Consider the following 20,598-nt stretch of genomic DNA (forward strand, 5'->3'; position numbering starts at 1 on the left):
CATTCCCCCGGAGGAGCTGGAGGAAGTGTCTGGAGAGAGGGAAGTCTGGGCATCTTTGCTTAGACTGCTGCCCCTGCGACCCGATTCTGGATAAGCAGAGGAAAATGGATGGATGGATGGATTTTACAGTAGCAGTGACATGAATGTGAACTTGATGGTTTAGAAAAGTTCCTCTATGTGTTTAGTTTCTCATCTTCTCTTCCTCCACAGAAACATGGTTCCCTCTAATCTGGTTGAGGCCACATTTCAGCAGGTAGGACACAAATATTTCAGACCAAAGACTTTATCACCTTTCTGATTCTTCCTGTAACCAACCTGACTGTGTTTCTTCAGTATAAAACACACCTGATTCCCATCCTCAAAGTCCCGACCAGAACCTTCCAGCCAAACTTCGTCTACATCATCCCAGATGAGGGTGACCACACGGGTCGGAGGGTGTATCTGGAGCTGACTCCGGCCCCGGAGGTCATGTACACAGAGAGTCCTGGCACCAGCCAGCAGATGAACGTCCTCGGCATTGTCGTCTTCTCTGCGACCATGGGTGAGCAGGACAGGGGTCAGCCTGCAAACTGGAATGACAGGTTTCCAGCAGCTGCTTTATTTCTGAATGTTGAAAATGTGTTTATGTATCTAACCTGTTATGACACTGTGGATGTTGCACGTACGTCCTTGATTGTTTATAAATGGAAACCACATCTAGGTGTAATAAAGATGACAGTGGTGCGCTGGGTAGAGCAGTCATCTCCCAACCAGAAGGTTGAAGGTTCGAATCTCAGTGCCTGCAGTCCACATGTTGAAGTGTCCTTGGGCAAGACACTGAACCCCCCCGTTGCCCCCGATGGTTAGAGCCATCGGTTGAGTTGGCACCACAGATGGCTGCCATCGGTTCTGTACCGGAAACAAATTCCTTGTGTGTTGTAACATACTTGGCCAATAAAGGTGGTTATTCTTATCCTATCCTCCTAAAGTGTGTTGTTGTAGGTCTGTTGTTGGGCAGGATGGGAGAACGAGGAGCTCCGCTGGTCAATGTCTGTCAGTGCATCAACGAGTGTGTCATGAAGATCATCAGCGCTGCTGTATGGTGAGCTCAAAACTCTGTCTGCATCTATTACACAGTATATAGTCTTTTACAGATAAATAATACAAATAGCTAAATATAGAGCATACACATCACAAATTGCAGGGATAGGGCTTCCCTTTGTGAGTCTTGAATTCACAGGGTAAATCCCTTCTTGTGGGTAAGAAAAGAGAAGAATTGTCAGACATGCTTAAGTATACAGACAAAACCCAGCAAAACACAACATGTACTGTACAAACAGAATAAATAAAACATTTTAGCATATAATAATAATAATAATCCAGATACTGTATTCACAAAATTTAATATAGCGTATACAAAAGTATTTTCACGTGATAATGTTACTAAAATGAGTGGATAAGTGTTCATTTAATTCACTTTAACCATCAGAGGTCTGCTTTGAATTTGACCCACGTTAACTCCATGACACCGTCAGCATGAATCTCTCTGTTTAGCTAGTCCTGAATCACAGCAGGATATTTCTGATTGATCAGTGAGTATTTGAGCTGTATTGATCTTGATGTGTGATCCTCCCCTGTGTGGATCTGAAAATGTGCCAGTGGTGGTGAGGGACGCATCTCAATTTCTTTAGCTGTATCCACATTTCCCTCTCTTGCATCTTTTCCTCACATCTTAGCCCTGCCCACATATGCAAGGACCAAATGCGAGAAGAGATGAACTGTCACCAAGTGATTTGTGATAAAGGGGCATGTCGGACCAAGACATCCATGAAGGATGCTCTCCTGTATCCTCGCTCCTCAGAGCAGGAATAAGAGCTTTGGGACATCCTTCAAGATGGTGGAATGGAATGGCTTCTGGGTCGAGGCAAGATCGAAGACTGACACATGTCAGAATATGAAGGCTGAATAGATGCAGTACTGCTCTTGAGTACTGTGTGTTATATCCATGTTTTTTCTAAAACTACAGTAACTGCAAAGTGTTTTTTGTCCAGAGCATCCATTAAGAGTTGAGACCAAACATAAGAATAATACTAACATCCTGCTCTAACTCTTGGTATTTCCGAGCCACAGATTGACTGCGAATGCACAAGTGGAATTTTTAATGTTGTCCCTGCTGAAAGAATAAACATGTCTTCAGACAACATAGTAGTGTTGAAGTGGAGTTGCATCTATACAAAATAATTTGTGTATCACAGCAGATAATTAGCATCTCCCATTTCCCCAGAGGATGTGACCTACTGACCACCTGACTCCTGCCACCATCAGACCAAATTTTTACTTGAACAAAGAAATATAAAAATCTAAGTGTAAGGTTGCCATGAAAAGTAGAGGACATATTCCTGCTCTCCAAAGGATGAACCCTTTAGATTTTCAGGACTCCAAGATCTTTCCTCTAGTGCCACTCTCAGGTGAAGAAAAGATAAATCATCGGGATGTTTCTTTGTTGGTGCCCTCTCAGGTACTTTCCGTTCGGGATCATCTTCCTGGTGGCAGGGAAGATCCTGGACATGCAGGACCCAAGCACACTGGGAAAGAAACTGGGCTGGTACGGCATCACGGTCCTGACTGGACTCTTTGTCCATGGACTCATCCTCCTCCCTTTCTTCTACTTCCTCCTCACCAGGAAAAACCCATTCACGTACATCCGTGGGCTGCTGCAGGCCATGGTGATTGCCCTGGCTACCTCCTCCAGGTCAGAGTCCAGGACAGGCCTTGTTTAACCTGCAGCTCTGTGGCTTTGTTCAGGTCTTTATTTTTATATAATCTGTCCTCAGCTCTGCCACACTGCCCATCACCATGAAGTGTTTGTTGGAGAACTGTCACATTGACCGGCAGATCGCTCGCTTCGTCCTCCCTGTGGGAGCCACCATCAACATGGACGGCACAGCACTATACGAGGCTGTGGCAGCCATCTTCATTGCTCAGGTCAATGAGTACGAGCTGGATTTTGGCCAGTTGGTCACCATCAGGTACAAAAACATCAACACTTTTAAATGTCTTTAAGACAGTTCAGGTGGGTTTTGGCAACTTACAAAGGGCAAGAAGAACTCTCTCACAATGATAAGCCATGGAATAGGTATTAACAAAATGTCTTCCTTATTAGCCTAATGTTTCCAAATGGAAACATTTTATCTAAATGGCAGGATGCCATATGTGAATGTTAAGAATCGTAAATCCTATGCTGCAGGTGTCCCACAAGGTCCTATATTTGGACAACTTTTATTTAGTCTTCATAGTACTGATCTGATGTGGAGATCAAGCTCTATGCAGATGATACAGTGGCATATGCATAAGATTGTACAAATCTGCACGCTGCTTCCAAAACTTCCGCAATGAGACTATTACAGTGCGAGGAAATCGATCATGATTTCAGTTTAATGTGACAAACATGGTAAGCATGTTCTTCTCAAAAAGGTCATGCACTGCACCTAAGCCATGCACAGTGCTATCAAGGCAAAAGCTACAAGTAGTGATCAGATTCAAGTATGAACATACAGTATTTTTAGTTTGGGGCCTGAAACCAATCTGCTTTCATTGGTGTTATGTTTTACATAGACTTTTTAGTGAACTCCTGAGCTGGGAAAATTTGACACACCATGCCATCTTGTTTTGTAAATTGTACATAGTACTGCTCCACCCCTACTTGTTTTAAAGAAATAACACCCACTGTAGTTATCGCATCATTCTCGAAGAAGCGCTTTTTGTCAAGATGGACATAATCCTTACTTGGCAGTGATTGTAGATATGTGCCATTTGTTATAATGTGGGATTGGTTATGGATGAATGTGTACTTTATCTTGTTAATGATATTTATTGTTGTACATTTTAATATGTACAACAACAACAGGGAGAGCAGATGGAAATTAGCTTTCGAAGCTAACTCTTGCTCATTTCCACATCAATGTTTTTAATAAGTCAACAGATAAAAATCCTGTGCACAGCTGTATGCACATTCACCTACCTGGTGCTGAGATGGAGGCAAAATATTGCAGAAAAATTGGGGTAAAATCAAGGTTTATATCTGAAGCCTTTCATTATGAATGTTGGACAGAGGTCAGATAAAAAAATCCACCGTCAGCTCCAATGTGAATAAAATTTCTCTGTAACACTTCTGTGTCTGTTTAAGCTTGTTTGTTCATCTGTGACAAGTTAAATTAACCTTTCTTCTGCCGTTACAGCATCACAGCTACAGCTGCAAGCATTGGAGCAGCAGGGATTCCCCAGGCTGGTCTGGTTACCATGGTGATCGTGCTGACATCAGTGGGGTTACCTCCAGATGACATCACACTCATTGTAGCCATTGATTGGATCCTGTAAGTATCAGCACTCACTATGCAGAAAGGGCCCTCTTAGCAGTACTTTTATCAAATAAACATAGCAATACCATAGTGTAGAAATACTCTGTTACACGCCCTGCATTCAAAATATCATGTAAGTTAAAGTAAAGAATTATTAGCATCAAAATATAACTGAAGTAGCAAAAGTAAGTAGCCATGGGTGGCTGTGGCTCATGAGGTAGGGCAGTCGTCTCCTGACCAGCAAGTTGGTGGTTTGACTCCCGGTCTCCTAGGTGCCCGTCAACCAGACACTGAACCCCGAATTGCTCCTGGTGGCTTGACTAGCGCCAGTGCATGGCAGCCTGTCGTCATTGGTGTGTGAATGTTGTGTGTGAATGGGTGAATGGTGTATGATCTTCTGTAAAGCGCTTTGGCCAGTGCAACACACTGTGAGAAAGTGCTATATAAAATACAGTCCATTTACCATTATGTAGAATGGTACATTGATGCGTTACTGTGTCCATCACTTTAATGCTGCAGCTGGTAAAGGTGGAGCTGATGGTAACTACCTTATATACTTATACTGTGAAGTACTTTACATCCTGCTGGGTAGTTGGTGGATTTCCCACTGGAATCAATTGAGTCTGATGGTTCTACTGGGTTTGGTTTGATTCATCTGATTCTGGAAAGGAACTGAAGTTATCAGGTACATGTAGTGCAGTAAAAAGTACACGGTTGGTCTCTGACATGGAGTCACAGTATGAAGGAGCAGCACATGGAAATACTCAGATCACTTGTACTTTAGTACAGTACTTGAGTAAATATACTTTATTTTCCACCAGAGTGGTATATTTTCATGATAAAAATAAATAATTATGTTTCATATGTTAAGTCTCAATCTGAAAAGTAATCAGGAACTATAGCCGTGCAATACTGTAAAACATATATACTGAGTAGAGCCTAGTACCTCAAAATTTAACTTCTGTCAAAGTCATCAATAATTGTAATTTCATGTATAGAAGCTACTTTGCTCAGCTGTCAAACAAACTGGGGCAAACAGAAAAAAAAAGATTTGAATAAAACTCTTTCAGTACTGCTCAGAGACTCTTGTTCAGGGTTCTCCTGGTCTGATGGCGTCTCCTCGTCCCCTTTGTCTCTACAGGGACAGGTTTCGGACCATGATCAACGTCCTTGGTGACGCGCTGGCAAATAATAGCCCACCTCTGTCAGAAAGATTTCCCTCTTAGCGGAGCCGGAAAGGTAAAAGCAGCACCTTCAACTAATGCTGAGATTCACACTTTAATTTCTGCAACAGTACTGAGGTCACATGAGTCAGACAACAGAACCAGAAGGATGGACATGATTTAGGGATGAGTGAAACCAGAAAAGAGGACAAAAAAGGAGCAATGCTTTAAAAATACACATAGTAAGTCAGGGTCATGATGTTGCTAGCCTGGCTTAGCATAAAGACTGGAAACAGGAGGAGACAGCTAATCTGGCTCTGTCTGAACATCAGAGGTTCTCCTACTCACACCTCTACAGATGACCAATCAACATGTTGTTTCTTGACCATGTCACTGTGTTTTTCTGTTTCCTCTTCAGTCTGTACCATCCTACGGTACGCAGACCCCTCACAACAACTCCCACAGCGTCAGCGTACCAATGACGGAGATCCACACACACACAGACTGCATGTTTGGGGAGATGGGCAACTCTGCTGGTGTAAGGCATGTGCACACCGTCTACTACAACATCTGTCAGGTTTGATCAGACAAGTCTCAAAACACCACAGAGTTCTCAGTCCACGGTCTGAGAGGGTCTGGTTAAATCCCGCTGTACTGTCTGATGAGGAGTGTTATGAAGAAGCAGACCCTGAGCTAACAGAGCTAGAATGCTCTTCTTACCCTCACCAAAATGGATTGGAGCTTCATCTGGAGCTTCATCCTGCTGCTCACTAAGGCCAGAGAGAGCAAGAGGTCTAAGGCCACAAGGACTATAACGTAAGCACTCATCAACACTAACTATCAAGCTAGCCTTGATCATACTCCAGGACGGACTTGTACTTGGTGATGGAGGGGCTTCTATTCATATAATCACTTTATTAACGATAATCACCTTTATTGGCCAAGTATGTTACACACAAAGAATTTGTTTCCGGTACAGAACGAGGCAGCCATCTGCAGTGCCAACTCTAACCATTGGGGGAACTTTGGGGGTTCAGTGTCTTGCCCACACGTGGACTGCAGGCACCGAGATTCGAACCTCCGGTTGAGAGACGACTACTCTACCCACTGAACCACAATTGCCCCATATATACGGACATGTTTTAAATGTATGCACCAGAGAACAAGTGGTGACTTCCTGACATGAAGAGCTCATTTATTTGGGTGTTTGGCCGAACAAACTGGAAAAGTCTAAAAAAGAAAATGGTGTGTGTGACTGCCTAATAAGAATAATACCAAGGAATATAGGACCTACAGTACAGTGCACAAAACAACTTTTCTACTGCATGCGCAGTCGGTGCACTTGTAGTGTGGATGAAACCATGAATCGGCCTTCAGGGACAGGATGATGAGCACAGACTCCTGGATGCCACCTTTTGGAGGTTTTGTGAGTGGAGTTGGTACGAGACCCTGCGGAGACTCACAACACTGCATGTCACTTGTCCATCTGTAAGGCTTGGTTCGTGCAAAATACATCTGGACTACTGCAAGCCAGACCCTTCTAAGTGCCCAAAAGACAATACTAGAAAAACATGTTCTACAGTATATTTCTCAAAGTAAAGCATTAAAACTGTATTGGTCTAGCATTGATTTAAAACCTCCAGTATCTGCAGAATGTTCAAGTGGCACCTGCTGCTGTTGGTTTCTGCATATGTTCCCAGCCGTTTTGGGTCTCTCGGGTGTTAATACAATGCTGACTGCACCGTGAATCTGATTGGCTGGAGCTCGCTGCTGCCTGTGCTCACACTGGTAGAGGGGTGAAAGGGTCATCTCTAAGTGCTCTTCATGTTGCAGAGTAAAGCTTCTTCTTCTTCTGTCTCCTGTGTATTTGGCAGCATGCTGGCATGCATTCTAACTGGCTTCCTTTGAAGTTGACGTGCATTATTTTCTTGTCTTCTCTTGTTGTGACTGAATGTTGCAAAGGGAATTTTAACATGAACAGATGCTAGTTTGGGTGTCAGCTGACCTCATGCCCCTCCTGGGTCTGCATTCAAAATGTAATAGTTCCAGATTCTCAAATGTGAGAACTTGATTTATTGATGTGTCATTGTAGTCAATTTAATTCTGCCATTTTTTGACAAGACATTTAATGAATTTTCACTGGGATGTTGTGATGGGCATTTTTATTTTTTATTTTTACAGATTTATAATCTTTTCCAGACCAAATGATTTCAACGAATGATTAGACAGTGTAAGTCTGATGCAGGACTCGAGGTATTAACTGTGACAGACTATTTACTGTATCTGCAGCCATGTTGAAGTCGTTTTCTTGTGGTTTGGATAAAAAACATAACGCTATGTGATTTGTAGTTAGGTGGCTAAGAAACATCTCAGATTTCACAGGTGTCACAGGAGGTGGACATGAAAAGTAGACCTGCCTTAATTTGGCTGTGGACCTTCTGTGTTTCCACAAGCCTCAGTGTTCATCTGCCAACGCCTGACAAACTGCAGCATCTTCAACTGACACCAAAGCATTTTTCATCAAACTGCAAACTTGTACACATACTCTACAGCATTTGTTGTTTTTATATGAAATATGCGTATTGGTTTTTGGACCTTCTGTGGTTTTTATTTATATTTGGAAATAAACACCATCCGACTGGATGCATGACGACATTTTCTAGTTACTGGGTGTCCTCAACACCAACAAAATCCAGGATATGTTTAGCCAGGTTTAGCACTGGAAGCAGGAGGACAAGTCTTAGCCTAGCTCCATCAAAAGAGAGAACTGCTGAGAACATCTCTACAGTCCTGAACCCACTATAGATTGGCCAAGGTAGAGCTGTGTCCTAACAACTTCAGGTAGTGCCTCTCGTGTATTAGCATATGTTCAGGTCACTGAGGAAACCATCAGTTTTTCTGTGACATGTCAATGTTTGAAAAACCCAGAAGGCTGTGTTTGCTGTTCAGCTAGCTGGCATCTTAGTTTTGATGTGTTAAAGGAGGCTTTCTAATAAAACTGAACAAAATCAGACAACTATAAGCCTCAATCACACCAGAAAGTGTCACAGCAAAGTGAATGTGAGATTCTTTGTAAAAGAGAAGCTTGGACGTGTAGTGACTGCTTGTGGTGCTAGCTGGTGAAACTGCCCGCTAGCCGCTCATGTGTGAATCCATATCAATCTCATGCCTGTGATCAGTACAGAGAGAAATTAAGTTAAGATATCATAAACCGAGTGCAAAGAGTCCAGTAGGAACCTGCAGAGGGAACACACAGGTAAACAGTTTAGACAAAAGGACATTATAGCTCTGCACTGCAGCTATTTTTAACCCCCTCTCAGAGCTGTGGCCATAATCCAATAAGAGGTGCACGGGACTGAGCCTTGTAATGACATGCAGCTACAGGTGCCGTCTAGCTAATCCTCCACCACAGATGACATTCACAATGAAGACTTGGTGCGTACGTAAGGAACAACAGGGATTACCCAGGTTTACCAATGGGGTCCCCTGGCTTTGCATGCTGGGAGTTTCTCTCCTCAAGGACGTTAAAGGACAGCTTCAGCATTCAGTGTCACTTTGTTGGGCTTCATGATTAGATCAACGTTGTAACCTGTGGTCAGACCATGACGTGCTTTAAATGTTTACAACCTTGTCAGGTGAGAGTTGAAGCTGTAAACTAGAGGAAAACTGAGTGTAGTGTAATTAACTGTGCAAGGGACACAAGGCTGTCCAGCAGTGACGCTTAACTGGCAGGAGAGAAGGAAGAAACATAACAGATTCTGTTCTGTGTCCCACAGACCGTGAAACCACATCCCTGTCATGAGGCTGAGCGACCAGGGCAGTGATGGGTCGCAGCAGGCTGAGTAAATTAAAATGAATAGAGATATTGTTAATGGCTCAGACCTACAGAATCAACAACCTTTATGTAGCTGGTCGCAGCAGGGGGCTGTGGCTGGAGCTCTGCTGCGTACAGAAAACGACAGGAGACAAGCAACCAGGCAAAAAAACTAAACAAACAATGCAAACTGCAAAATAATACAAGACATGTCAGTGTGGGAGGGGTCTTTATTGGTAAACAGCAGTTTGCCTACAAATGTTTTGTAAGCTTTTTTTTTTCCCTTTAGATTTATTTATTTTTAATTTTCGTGACCACTAGGGGCCGTGAGGTGTTTGTGCGAAGGATAATAATTGGTTCTTTCTCATGCAGCTGAGAGACACCATGTCCTGGCCCACTGTCACTGGGTTTAACACACTGGGGGGCATTCTAATTACACCAGTCACATCTTGTTGTTTGGCTTCTTGGGAAACCCCTTAGATCTCCTCTAGAATTTAGGTTTATTTAGGTTTTTGGCTGCACAGCATGAGGTAGCAGTTCATGTTGCAAGATACTGAAGCTGTTCACTCAGCGTACAAATCTCAGATACATGACTAACATAACAACACAGGTTCACAGTGTAAACAGAGCATGTCTCGCTCCATCCGATCATCATTCAGGTACGTCTGAAAGCATGAATGAAGAGTCCTTATCAGGGTTTTTCTGATCGGCGTCAGAACTGTCAGAGGCTGGTTTTATTCCTCATCAAACTTTGCGAAAGCAGGATACCAGTAGCTGTCCTTCCTCTGCCATTTGTTCCTAGTGGCTTGTTCTGTCTTTTGTTGTTGGACTTTCTTTATCCAGCAGATCTGAGCAGCAGCCAGGCAGATCATGAGGACCTGCCGCAGGAAACAGACTCATTAGAAACTCAGAAGCATCACTGTTCGGATATCTGTGGCAGCCAAGAACAAAACAACAGGAAAGCTGTGTTTTTATGCTCTTGTGTCAAAGCTGCATTATTAATGTGGGGTTTCAGCAAACAGCAGTGATGAGGGACCACATCTGCCTGGCGTTACCTCGAGCAGCAGCAGGCTGGCCGTCAACCCGGCCACCAGCAGCAGGTTGTTTTTAGCCCACCAGATGATTTTCTGCAGGCAGCCGGTGGTGAAGATGCTCTGTTTGGCCAAGTGTTCCTCTCTCTGCTGCTTCCCATAACCACACATGGTGTTGAGCACTGTCTGCAGGGGACGACACACATCTGGTATGTGAGAAAGGTTTAAGGTAATGCTCTGCCTTGCCCCAGTTCCTGTCTGTGTCCCCTGCACAGCTTTCACAGAAACAGGAAGCAAAATAATATGTGAATGTGGAGATGTCACAGAGTTCTGGCTATGTTTTTATGGACTCGGCTGTGGACTATGGCCCTCAGATAATGTTTTTAGCCATGTGTGGACCATCAGGCCCCAGCGGGAATGGTTTCTAGACTTCTTTTTGGAAAAGAAATTAAGAAAAAACCCTGGACAGATTTCAGTAAAGCAAACAACATTGAAGATTTTTTATTGTTACAAGCAACAGTCTGTCAGGCTTTGGTGTCACACTGACCTTTGGACACGGAGCTGCTCTTACTCAGGTTTATATCAGATACAGTAATACTGCTCTGCTGTATGTGCACCTACATGTACTGTGGTGCTCTGCGCCTGCAACAGCATCTCATTCCAGCTTCACAAATATTCACACTTTGATGCTTTTCTGTTTCCCGTATTGTAGAACACTGGAGGTATCTGGACTTTGCACTGCTGGAAATTTAAAAAAGCATCTGAAACAATCATCTGGGCTTTTTTCATTTTTTCATATTTATGGCAGTTTATAGACTGATTAACCAAGAATATAAAGATTAATCAGCAAAGCCTAGTGGCCACCACATGATGGCCTGTCCCAGCTGGGCTCCACACAGGCTTCCTCCCGACATTAATTCCCAGAACTGATAGACATGGGCGTGAGCAGTGGAGGCATCCCCTTGGAAACCCACTGCGCACCCTGGAGACCGACAGGTGTTTCCACAGGTGTTAGTTCTGACCTGGTTCATCAGGCGAACGCAGCAGGAGAAGGGAACCCCGCAGGCCTCCAGACTGGGGTTGGTGTCCGAACACTTGAAGTAGACGTTCTGGGACCAATCCTTGTAGTTCTCGACTCCACAGCACTGGAACTGCAAACACAACCATCTCTCACTATAGCGGCACCAGTGTCCATTTAGGTTTAGTCAGAGTTTAATGCATTCTTCCCTGTATTTGTTGTTCTTATTGACTGAGGTCAAAGATAGATGGATTTACGTTAGGAGAACAGCTGTAACTGCGATTAAGTTTTAACCTTGGATGCCTGCAGCAGCAGCAGCAGCAGCAGCGCTACAGAGATTTGACCAGCTGCTGGAAGAAACTGTACCTAGTCAGGAGCCAGTTTGACTCAGCAACTTGTCAATCATCAATCCCTCTCGTTATCATTTAGTTTTTAGTCACTGATAAAAACAAAACACATTTGGTCATTTTATGTTGTGAAAAAAGGAGTTCTTGTCCATCTGTTTGTGCTGACCTGCCACCACAGTTCATTACAAAAAGTGATAACTCTTTACAAGACTGCGCTGCCTCTTCCTGTTCACCTTCTTCTGGATGAAGTCGATGGCGTTCTCCAGGTCCTGGTCTTCCCTGTAGTCGATGATGGCCTTCATCATCAGCTTCTCTGTCCTCTCCATCACCTGGACATCAACAAGAGCAAGTCTGGTTCTCATTGGAGAAAAGGTCACCAGGCTACAGGAACTACTTTCTCTGCACTGGCTATTCAAGTACTGTTCTCGAGTCTATTTTCTGCTGCATCCTACTTCTACTGCAGAGCAGTGTGAGGTTACCACGTCTGTGAAGAGAAACCCCCCAACTCCTGCTCCGATCTGCAGCACGAGGACGGACATCAGGATCCCAAGAAACTGTAGGAACAAACAAGATGGAACAAGAGGACCTGAGTGACATGAAGATACGAGCAGCCAGAGCCTAGCAGAGACTGGAACACCATCATGTTAGTCCGTGAGCTACTTGTACTCGAGTATTATCAGTTCAAGCTGGGTTATACTTCTACTCCATTTCAGAGGGAAATACTGTGCTTTTTACTGCACGGCATTTACCTGGAAGTTTAGGACTAGTTCATTTACAAACAAATCCTAAATATGATGCTTTGTTAAAGATGAAACTACTCAGTACAGAAGTAGGAAACAGAAAATTAACTGGCAACTACTTTGAAAGAGATTTAAGTAATTTTTCATGTAAAAATGTCAAATCATTTCAACTTCTCAAATCTGAAGATTTCTGTTAGTATTTTTACAAAACAATGATTCAGAAAATAATAACAGCTTTTTAGCAAATACGTCAAACATAACTTAACACCTCCACCAGTGAAGCAGTGCATCAGTGTTAGACCACATAGTGTTACACTGACCGACCACTTCACTGCATTAACAACATGTTCCTGTTTATAGTTTCATACTTTTACTTAAGCAGCATGTTTACTGCAGGACTTTGACATGGAGTTGGGTATTTATAGTGTGGTACTAGTACTTCCTGCATCACTGCTGTGTGTAAGAACCAGCTCCGCCTGCAGCTTCAGCAGTAAAACATTTTACTGCTGAAGCTCTTATGCTTCAGGATCAGATAGCAGGAGAATGAAGTACTTGTGATACTTCAAATACATTTTGCTGATAATATACTCACATTTGTACTTAAAATACAGGGCTTTCACTTGTAACAAAGTAACTTTTACACTGTGGTGTTGTTATTTTAACCTGAGTACCGTTTTCAGCAGGCAGGTGGCGTTACGCAGCGCTCCGAAACACCCGAGGAAGGTGATGAGGAACGTAACAGAGCCGACGACGATCAGCAGCAGAGCCGGATCTACTGTCAGGGTGTCGACCACATCTACACACACGCACACACGCACGCACACACACACACACACACACACACAGCTGAATTCTCACCGTCATACCTGAGCAGCAAAGGTTTAAACATGTCTGATGAATTTTTTTGTGGCTCCTCAGGAATGTTATGAGTCAAGCATGTTTTTACATTACACACACTAGTCTTCCTGTAACTGTGAGGACACTGATATAATGCATCCTCTAATCTTAACCATCACAAGTAAATATCTACCTCCAACCCTTTTTCTAACACCTGACCTAAACCCAGTTCTAACACGAGCCCTAAAACCAACCGGGTTATGAAGGCATGAGGACCAGACAACATGTCCTCACAGGGAAGAAATGTCCTCTCAGTTTGGTGTAAAAATGCGATGTGGGGACGAGGACCTGTTCATCAGCACTAAGTCCAAGCGTTCCCTTCAGGTACTTCCAGGGATTTTACTTGAGCTACACACTGACTTGACTGTCTGCTGTTTAGCAGACTTCCAGCTCCCAATGGAGTTTGCTTCTGGACTAACAGCATTCAGTGTCACTCACCAAACTTCACTGGGCCTGGGATGATTTTGTGACTGACCTTTCTCTTTGGCGATCTTGGCATAGATTCCCACCGCTATGAGCGCGGCACTGATGACCTGCAGAGGAGCAAACAAGCTTCCATCACAAGAACACAACCCAGAGGACGTGCAGAATATCTGCAGTGCTATTTTACTTTGAAGCCCTCACTGTTCAGGCCGACCTGCTCCTACGAAGCAGTGTCACTGGGGTGTTGACATCACCATATCGTGCAACTGGTCTAAGATTGTGTATTGCTCAGTGTGTGTGTGGGATCTTCAGTTTGTTCCCAAACAGACACTTACCCAGAAGATGTAGCAGCAGATGAATAAAGTGTACTTAATGCCTCGGTATCCTCTCTGCATATCTGTGCTGTTTGCTTGTTAGCTGCTCACAACAGCAGGAAGACGTGTGTCGGCCTGCAGGGCGCATTCCTCCTGACAGCCTCATCCCCTCCTCTGCTGCTGCTGTCAGCCTGTCATCACACTGAGGGAGGAGCTGTGGACCACTCCACCTGATCAGCACACAGACTGTGGTGGATATTAGATTCAAAGACTTGGGAGTAGGTAGAGAACAGGTCTGGACCACGTTAAGGATAATGAAACATGACTGGTTGGATGTTAGGGACCAGGTTAGGTTCAGCCACAGTAAGTAAGAAGAAAACCAGACACACTACAGGATCCACATTAAAGTTCTGTTCAGACTACAGTACATGCTACAGTGCCTCAGACCCAATGTGTCCATAGAAGTGTGAACAGACCAAACCAGATCAGATCTGGGCCCCCTGTATACTGTATGTGGTCCAAGAGCAGATTCCTATCCGACCTCTGACTGTATGAGTGCATTTAAACCCCTGCTTAGCCTGGAAACTGTTTTCTTGTCTTCACTATGATCAGTTTTTAAAATCTCTTTTCTGTCTGTCATCTCCTGGACTCATGGTGTGACCCAGTGAGAACGAGGTCGCTTCTCTTGTGTTGCTATTCAGTCTGAAGGACACGCTGAAGGGCAGTGGTGGTTCAATCCCTGGACCAGTGGGATTGAATCTGTCCAGGGTGGTAATGCCTCTGTGGAGCTGCTGGCTCAGACTGTGGTTGTACTGGGCAGCTTCCAGGTGGGAATGGGATCCGAGGAAAAGAGAGGCGAGCCTCCTCTGACTCAATAAAGGCAAAAGAAGTTTTGGGTCTAGTGGTCAAAGTCACCTCACTCTTCTTCTCAATTTCCTCACCTTCTTGCGCCTCCCCTTCCTCCCTCCCCCCACTTCCTCCCCCCACTTCCTCCCCCTCAGTAAAGCCGATTGTTCCTGACGGAGGATTCCACTCTGCTGTGTTGTCTCTCCCACCCAGGCGGCTTTCATCTCCCTCCTCTGGGATCCGAGGACCTGACTGGGGACCATGGGGCTGCTTGACATCCTCTCCGCCATCAGAAACCGAGCTGAAAAGTTCCTGAATGAGAAAAATGTGGTGACTGACTTTCTGGGGAAGGTGGAGGAGAAAACAGGGATGAAGAAGAAGATCATTGCAGTGGGTACGTGAGATTTGTTCTGCTGTGGCTCTTCACTGTGTTCACATCGTTGTTGACATGCTCTGCATGATTCTGCAGTTGGTCTGCTTTACTCAGAAGGCTGGAACCTGCTGCAGCCAGGGGAAGCCTGAAGAGGGTCCAGTTAATCCTCCTGTGAACATGCAGCTTAGTGGCAGCTACAAGTCACTGAGCGTTCTGGGTCAGACTCTGTGCTGCAGTTCACTTTCTGTTGCACTTTTAATCTTAAAGCTGCTCTAACCAGCATTTCATGTTAACAATTGGTCAAATTAAAGCACGTCAGGTCAAGTCTGATTTTATTTGCACAAAATCACAAATTTGCCACAAGGGTCCATACAGTCTGTACAGCAGATGACACCCTGACTTGGATCAGGAAAATCCCCCCTAGGAGAATCTTTGATAGAAAAACAGAAGAGACCTCAGGAGGAGCAGCAGAGGAGGGATCCCTGCTCAGAACAGGCCTATTGTTGCTTCTAGTTTCACTGTTGTGGCTGGTTTTCTGTCTGCTTCGGCTCCTTGCTCTAGGACACGTGGGCTGGAGGAGCTGCGGACCCTCTCCACCTCCTGATCAAATCAGCTGGGTAATCAATTCATCAGTGAAGACGGGGTAGTAGTGCACTGCTGCAAACTGAACTGCAGAGTCAGCAGAAACATTTTCTAAGCACTTTGTCATCAAAAAATAATTTCACCTTTAGGAACCTGGAAAAATGTAGAAAAGTTTTTAATTAGAGATAAAACTGTCCGTTGTTTGTTTGGTTCCACGTTTTCATAGAAGCAGGAAAACAAACCCATTTAGCTTTTTTTTTTTAAATGAGGGACTGACACCGGGTTCCCAGTGTCTGTTTTCCGGACTGACCGACCAGATGACGCACAGACGTCCTCTCATTAAAGGCCATTGCGCTCGACCCCTGTCCTTCCCACAGCTACGTGGATCTACACACGAATAAATACGTTTCAAACACTTTCCTTAAAACGCCGTGAAAAACATGGAGGCTATTCTGACAACTTACGGAGCGTTTCACTAAACACAAGTTCCTCTGGATGGTTTCAGCACTCACCCAGTGGGCGAGTGCTAGTGCAGGTGTAAGTGCACGGGGAACAGCTGGGGGTGTACTTCCAGACTGGGTCTGGCTCACGCTGCTGAGCAGAGAAGCAGGAACAGCGGTCTATTCATCCAGTGGCTCGGAGGCGTGATGTCAGTGCCTGGTGGCCGCTGGTCCCCGCACTCTGCAGGAACGCTGAAGCCGATTATCCTCAGGCAGCAGAGCCCGGCCTCCATGTGTGAGCAGCAACATAAGCTGATCAGAGGTAGGACACGTTTCACCCCGTGTCTGTGTGTCCAGGTGTCCGCAGACTCTGTCAGGAGACAGGCTTTAACCCAGAGCCCAGTTCAAGTTATTAAAGTGCTGTGATGTACCAGCTGATCGCGTGGAGGTGTGAAGACTTGGATTTAGAATGTTTCCTCGAGTTTGATCTCTTAAAATGATTTTTCTTCAGCTGTAACAAGAATGAAAGTTTCTCTCGTGTCGTTTTTGCAGGTGACAGTTTCGTGAACGATCAAGTATGATGTTTGTAAATGAGTATAAAGCGTTTTTCTGCTTATTATTCCTGACCCCCGAAGAAGCTGCAGGTTGAAATGTCAGATTTGAGTTTACATGGTGTTAGTTGAATAAAACAGGTCTGTGCACGATCGTCCTCCTTCAGATGACTCTAGGAGGTGGCCACAGAGAAGTAACTGGACATTTGTCTTTAGTTCTCCACGGATCTGAACGGGTTCCGGTTTTAAAATCAGGTCCCACTTCTGCCACAGCCACCTGCTGTGGATTCCTGGCATCTCAGAAATGTCGGCCAGCTGTCTGCAGACTGTAGCTGGACTGAGACTATGATTTAAAACTAAAGGCCTTCGGCCATCTTTTCCAGGAGTACGTCTTCACGTTAAACTTTTCAAGCTGCTGGATGAGACTGATAATATTTTCTCCTCAGTTGTTGATGAATTGGATCCATACAGCTCTAAAAGATCTAGTCCACTGTTTGGACATCCTGGATAAATGAAAGCATTCATGTCCTGAAGCAAACATGTCTAGGAATGACCTCAACACCTCTGCTGAACTTCAGGATTTACCTTTTGATACAATAATAAAAAACAGTGGCTCTATAGTTCAAGATCACTGCTCAACACTGTACATAAAAGAGAACAAGCCAAACTTTAGCACACGGTTGCCTCTGTGTCTTTCTGTGCATGTGTGTGGTGAAGTGACAGGAACATACTTAAACAGTACATTGTCTGCTGGGTCCTGTCCAGGTGCTGTGTCGCTGACTGGACTCTACCTGGTGTACGGATATGGTGCCTACCTCCTCTGCAGCCTGATCAGTTTTGTCTATCCAGCATATTACTCGTAAGTATTTTTCACTCTGACAGTCACCAGCTGACCGCAGGTTGCTCCTTCACAGAGACCGTTCCCAGCTGAATGAGGTTTCATCAGATTTCTGATCTGAAACCCTCCTCACTGCACAAATGGCCCATTTCAGCTTCTTGAATACCACATGTACATAGTAACAAAGCTCATTGCTGAGGTCTGATCCTTGACAAACACCTGTTGTCTGCTCTGTTGTTTGTGGCTACATTTAGTTTACAGTAATGTGACCTGAGAAGCAATGGACTCTACCTCCTCCCGTTCCCTCAAGCTGCCTGTCAAAAATCTGCACAAGCCCTTTATCTCAAGAGTGTCCTGCATCACTTCCCTTGACTTCAGCTTAGAGAGAGAGAGAGAGAGTTTTCAAATGTGGGCAGAGAAGCCATGAGAAGTCTTATTAATACTGTGTTGATGCCCAGTGATCACAGCTATTGTATTCAAGTGTAAACAGGATCTCTGGTTGTTTCCACTTGTACCTGCAGAATCAAAGCCATTGAAAGTCCTGGCAAAGAAGATGACACAAAATGGCTGACGTACTGGGTGGTGTACAGTGTCTTCAGTCTGGGCGAGTTCTTCTCTGATATTTTCCTCTACTGGTTTCCTTTTTACTACGCTTTTAAGGTGAGAAATCACTTGGGGACCGGTGATCAAGGGCGGATCTAGAAGATTTTGGATGGGGTGGCCGGGCTGGGGCACAGACTCTCATTTGGAATACATGTAAGAAGTATTAAACCCCTAGTTCTATGGAATAATGGACCCTATGCTATTAAGAATTAATCTATTTATTCCATGTAAACATGAGACACACTGTATCTTTACAGTAGCTCCTTGATTACAGCTGCTGCACAGTGCCACTCCTGGCCACCCCTTTGGCTCCACCCATTCTTATTCTAATTGAATCCTGTGAACTTTAGAAATGCTCCTTCTGTCATGCTAAAGGACAACGTGCTCTTTGTGGGTTTTATATTATTAAGTTCAGTACCACTAAAATCAAAATCCTGAAAATGTACAAAAACATCTCCCAAAAAAGGAAAAAAATAAAATAAGGTATTGATCTGTCTCCCGCCTGTTCTGTGGTTCCAGTGTCTCTTTCTGTTGTGGTGCATGGCCCCGATGTCATGGAACGGCTCCCAGATTATCTACAACAAAGTGGTTCGGCCCGTCTTCCTCCGCCATGAAGCCACGGTAGACAACATGGTCAGTGACCTGAGTGGGAAGGCCATGAGCGCTGCCGAGAACCTGACCAGAGAAGGTACGGACCCATGGAGGGCAGGAACACTCCTGTACAGAGGTTCTGTAAACATCAGATTGAAACTTCCTTCCCTGTCTGCAGTCTTGTCCACTCTGGTGAAGAACAGAGCTCTGGTGACTCCGATGCCACCCGTCGCTCAGTTACCAAGTCCATCGGCAGCTAAAGTAGCTCCACCACAGCCGAGTGAAGAACGGCCGGTACGCAGACTACACCTGCTCCCCGTTGGTTCACTTTACACTCCTGTGAGAAATTTAGATGGCAGCCATCAAGGCAGACAGGGCTGGGTGAAAGGAGAGCTGGGGAGGGACGTTCAAACCTGTCACACCTGACCAATCACTGTTCCTGTGGTTGATGGATTGTCTGCTTTGGACAGGTTTATAAAATGGCTGGATGTAGCTGCTTTCGTGTGTCAGCTGTAGCAACAAAAACTATGACAGAGGATATTTACTGATGAAATGAGACAAAAACGAAATAAAAAGCTTTGCCCAAAAACCTTTGAAATAACAACTATGATGAAATGTGCTAAAGTTAATAAGTAAACAATTTGGCTATTTGTTTATTTAATCTGTACACAAACACAACAGTTAAAGATGTAAAGTTCTGTCGGCCGTGAATTTCAGTTTGTGTAACGACAGGCATCGTGTTAATCCCTCAGTTTTAGAGGTGTTGGAGTGTGGGTTTTTGAATTTCAGAAAAAAACAGGTTAGCCGTTTCCCCTGCTTCTGGTCTTTATGCTAAGCTAGGCTAATCACGTCCTGATTCCAGCTCTGTAGAATCATGGCTCTAGCTGCTGACTGCGTCCTGGCTGCTGGAACTTCAGCCTCTCTGTCCTGTATGTACCATCGCCTTCTGTCCATAAACCTGTCTGCAGACCGTTCCTCTCTTCCAATCCGATTAGGCAGCACAGCTAACAGGCTCCATCTCCCTCTGCTGTGGCCCTCCTGGTTCTCCATTCCCTCAGTCAGCTCTGTCAGTCAACAGACTGACTTGACCCCCATGAGTGACTCCTATAATGCTGGACTGACCGGGCCTTTATAGCTTCATCACACATGTTGTCTGTTCTGTCAACCTCAGTTTGGGTTAAATCTGTTTGTCTTCGTGTCCTGATCATGCTGTTCTATAGAAAATATAAAAGGTGACACAGGTGAGGAATAGGTGTTCTAACTCAGCTGTTACCTGTTTCAGTCTTTCCTGGGTTAACCAGTATGGTAAGTCCACTGGTCTGGTGTTAGCGACAGTCAATGTTCTGTGATGAGAATTAGTACAAATCTCTATCAGTAGAACATCAGTGCTCCCATGCTTTAGAGGTAGAGCAGCTTTCTTCTTTGGTAGTGCTGAGTGGCAGACGGAGCTCACGAGACCTACTGTGAAGATCTGAACGCACCTGAACAATCTCTAGCGCCCCCTCCTACCCCCACTAGACCAGTAGCACCAGCACTCCCTGACTCATCTGCTTACTGGTTTTTAACGCTTCACAAAGACCTAGGAGCTATGTTGTCGGGGCTATATGTCCCTGGTAGGGTCTCCCAAGGCGAACAGGTCCTGGGTGACGAGTCAGACTAATAGTGGTTCAAAAGCCCTTTATGAATAGAT

At 44.7% G+C, this 20,598-nt stretch overlaps 3 protein-coding genes across 7 annotated transcripts in view; 2 read left to right on the forward strand and 1 right to left on the reverse strand.

The window, feature by feature from the left end:
* slc1a8a (solute carrier family 1 member 8a) overlaps positions 1-6,479 on the forward strand; it is a 10,351-nt gene extending 3,872 nt beyond the window's left edge. The window contains 9 exon segments of the mRNA XM_020609051.1: positions 211-253; positions 334-541; positions 982-1,081; positions 2,498-2,731; positions 2,814-3,008; positions 4,218-4,352; positions 5,479-5,523; positions 5,525-5,576; positions 5,919-6,479. Of these exon segments, the coding sequence (XP_020464707.1) occupies positions 211-253; positions 334-541; positions 982-1,081; positions 2,498-2,731; positions 2,814-3,008; positions 4,218-4,352; positions 5,479-5,523; positions 5,525-5,576; positions 5,919-6,083 (1,177 nt within the window). The 3' untranslated portion in view covers positions 6,084-6,479.
* Positions 6,480-9,539: 3,060 nt separating this feature from the next.
* LOC109965309 (tetraspanin-33) lies at positions 9,540-16,463 on the reverse strand. 5 transcript variants are annotated; one of them, XM_020609221.1, is made up of 10 exons: positions 16,398-16,460; positions 15,758-15,972; positions 14,106-14,314; positions 13,823-13,880; positions 13,122-13,246; positions 12,190-12,264; positions 11,944-12,039; positions 11,368-11,496; positions 10,370-10,531; positions 9,540-10,192 (listed from the first exon to the last, which is right to left on the reverse strand). In XM_020609221.1, exons 3-10 carry the CDS (start codon positions 14,163-14,165, stop codon positions 10,049-10,051), a joined length of 849 nt encoding a protein of 282 aa, XP_020464877.1. In that variant the 5' UTR covers positions 14,166-14,314; positions 15,758-15,972; positions 16,398-16,460; the 3' UTR covers positions 9,540-10,048. The 5 variants fall into 5 exon arrangements, with proteins under 5 accessions (XP_020464877.1, XP_020464876.1, XP_020464873.1 ...); XM_020609220.1 differs by lacking the exon at positions 15,758-15,972 and having other exon boundaries at positions 14,106-14,330; positions 16,398-16,463; XM_020609217.1 differs by lacking the exon at positions 15,758-15,972 and having other exon boundaries at positions 14,106-14,330; positions 16,350-16,427.
* reep6 (receptor accessory protein 6) lies at positions 16,171-19,145 on the forward strand (the record flags this gene model as incomplete). Its single annotated transcript, XM_020609081.1, has 5 exons — positions 16,171-16,647; positions 17,642-17,735; positions 18,236-18,374; positions 18,837-19,005; positions 19,087-19,145. Coding segments are annotated over exons 1-5 (576 nt in total), but the record flags the coding sequence as incomplete, so codon positions are not given.
* Positions 19,146-20,598: the final 1,453 nt, after the last annotated feature.

Source organism: Monopterus albus, unplaced genomic scaffold (assembly GCF_001952655.1).
Source record: "Monopterus albus unplaced genomic scaffold, M_albus_1.0 scaffold98.1, whole genome shotgun sequence".
NCBI classification, from domain to species: domain Eukaryota; kingdom Metazoa; phylum Chordata; class Actinopteri; order Synbranchiformes; family Synbranchidae; genus Monopterus; species Monopterus albus.

Excerpts from the sequence above, each read along its gene's own strand:
- LOC109965309 (XM_020609220.1), bottom strand. The coding sequence starts at position 14,165 with ATGCAGAGAGGATACCGAGGCATTAAGTACACTTTATTCATCTGCTGC. Across the intron at positions 13,881-14,105 it reads TCTGCTGCTACATCTTCTGG|GTCATCAGTGCCGCGCTCAT; the intron begins GTAAGTGTCTGT and ends GCTCCTCTGCAG. Across the intron at positions 11,497-11,943 it reads TCGACTTCATCCAGAAGAAG|TTCCAGTGCTGTGGAGTCGA; the intron begins GTGAACAGGAAG and ends TTGTGTTTGCAG.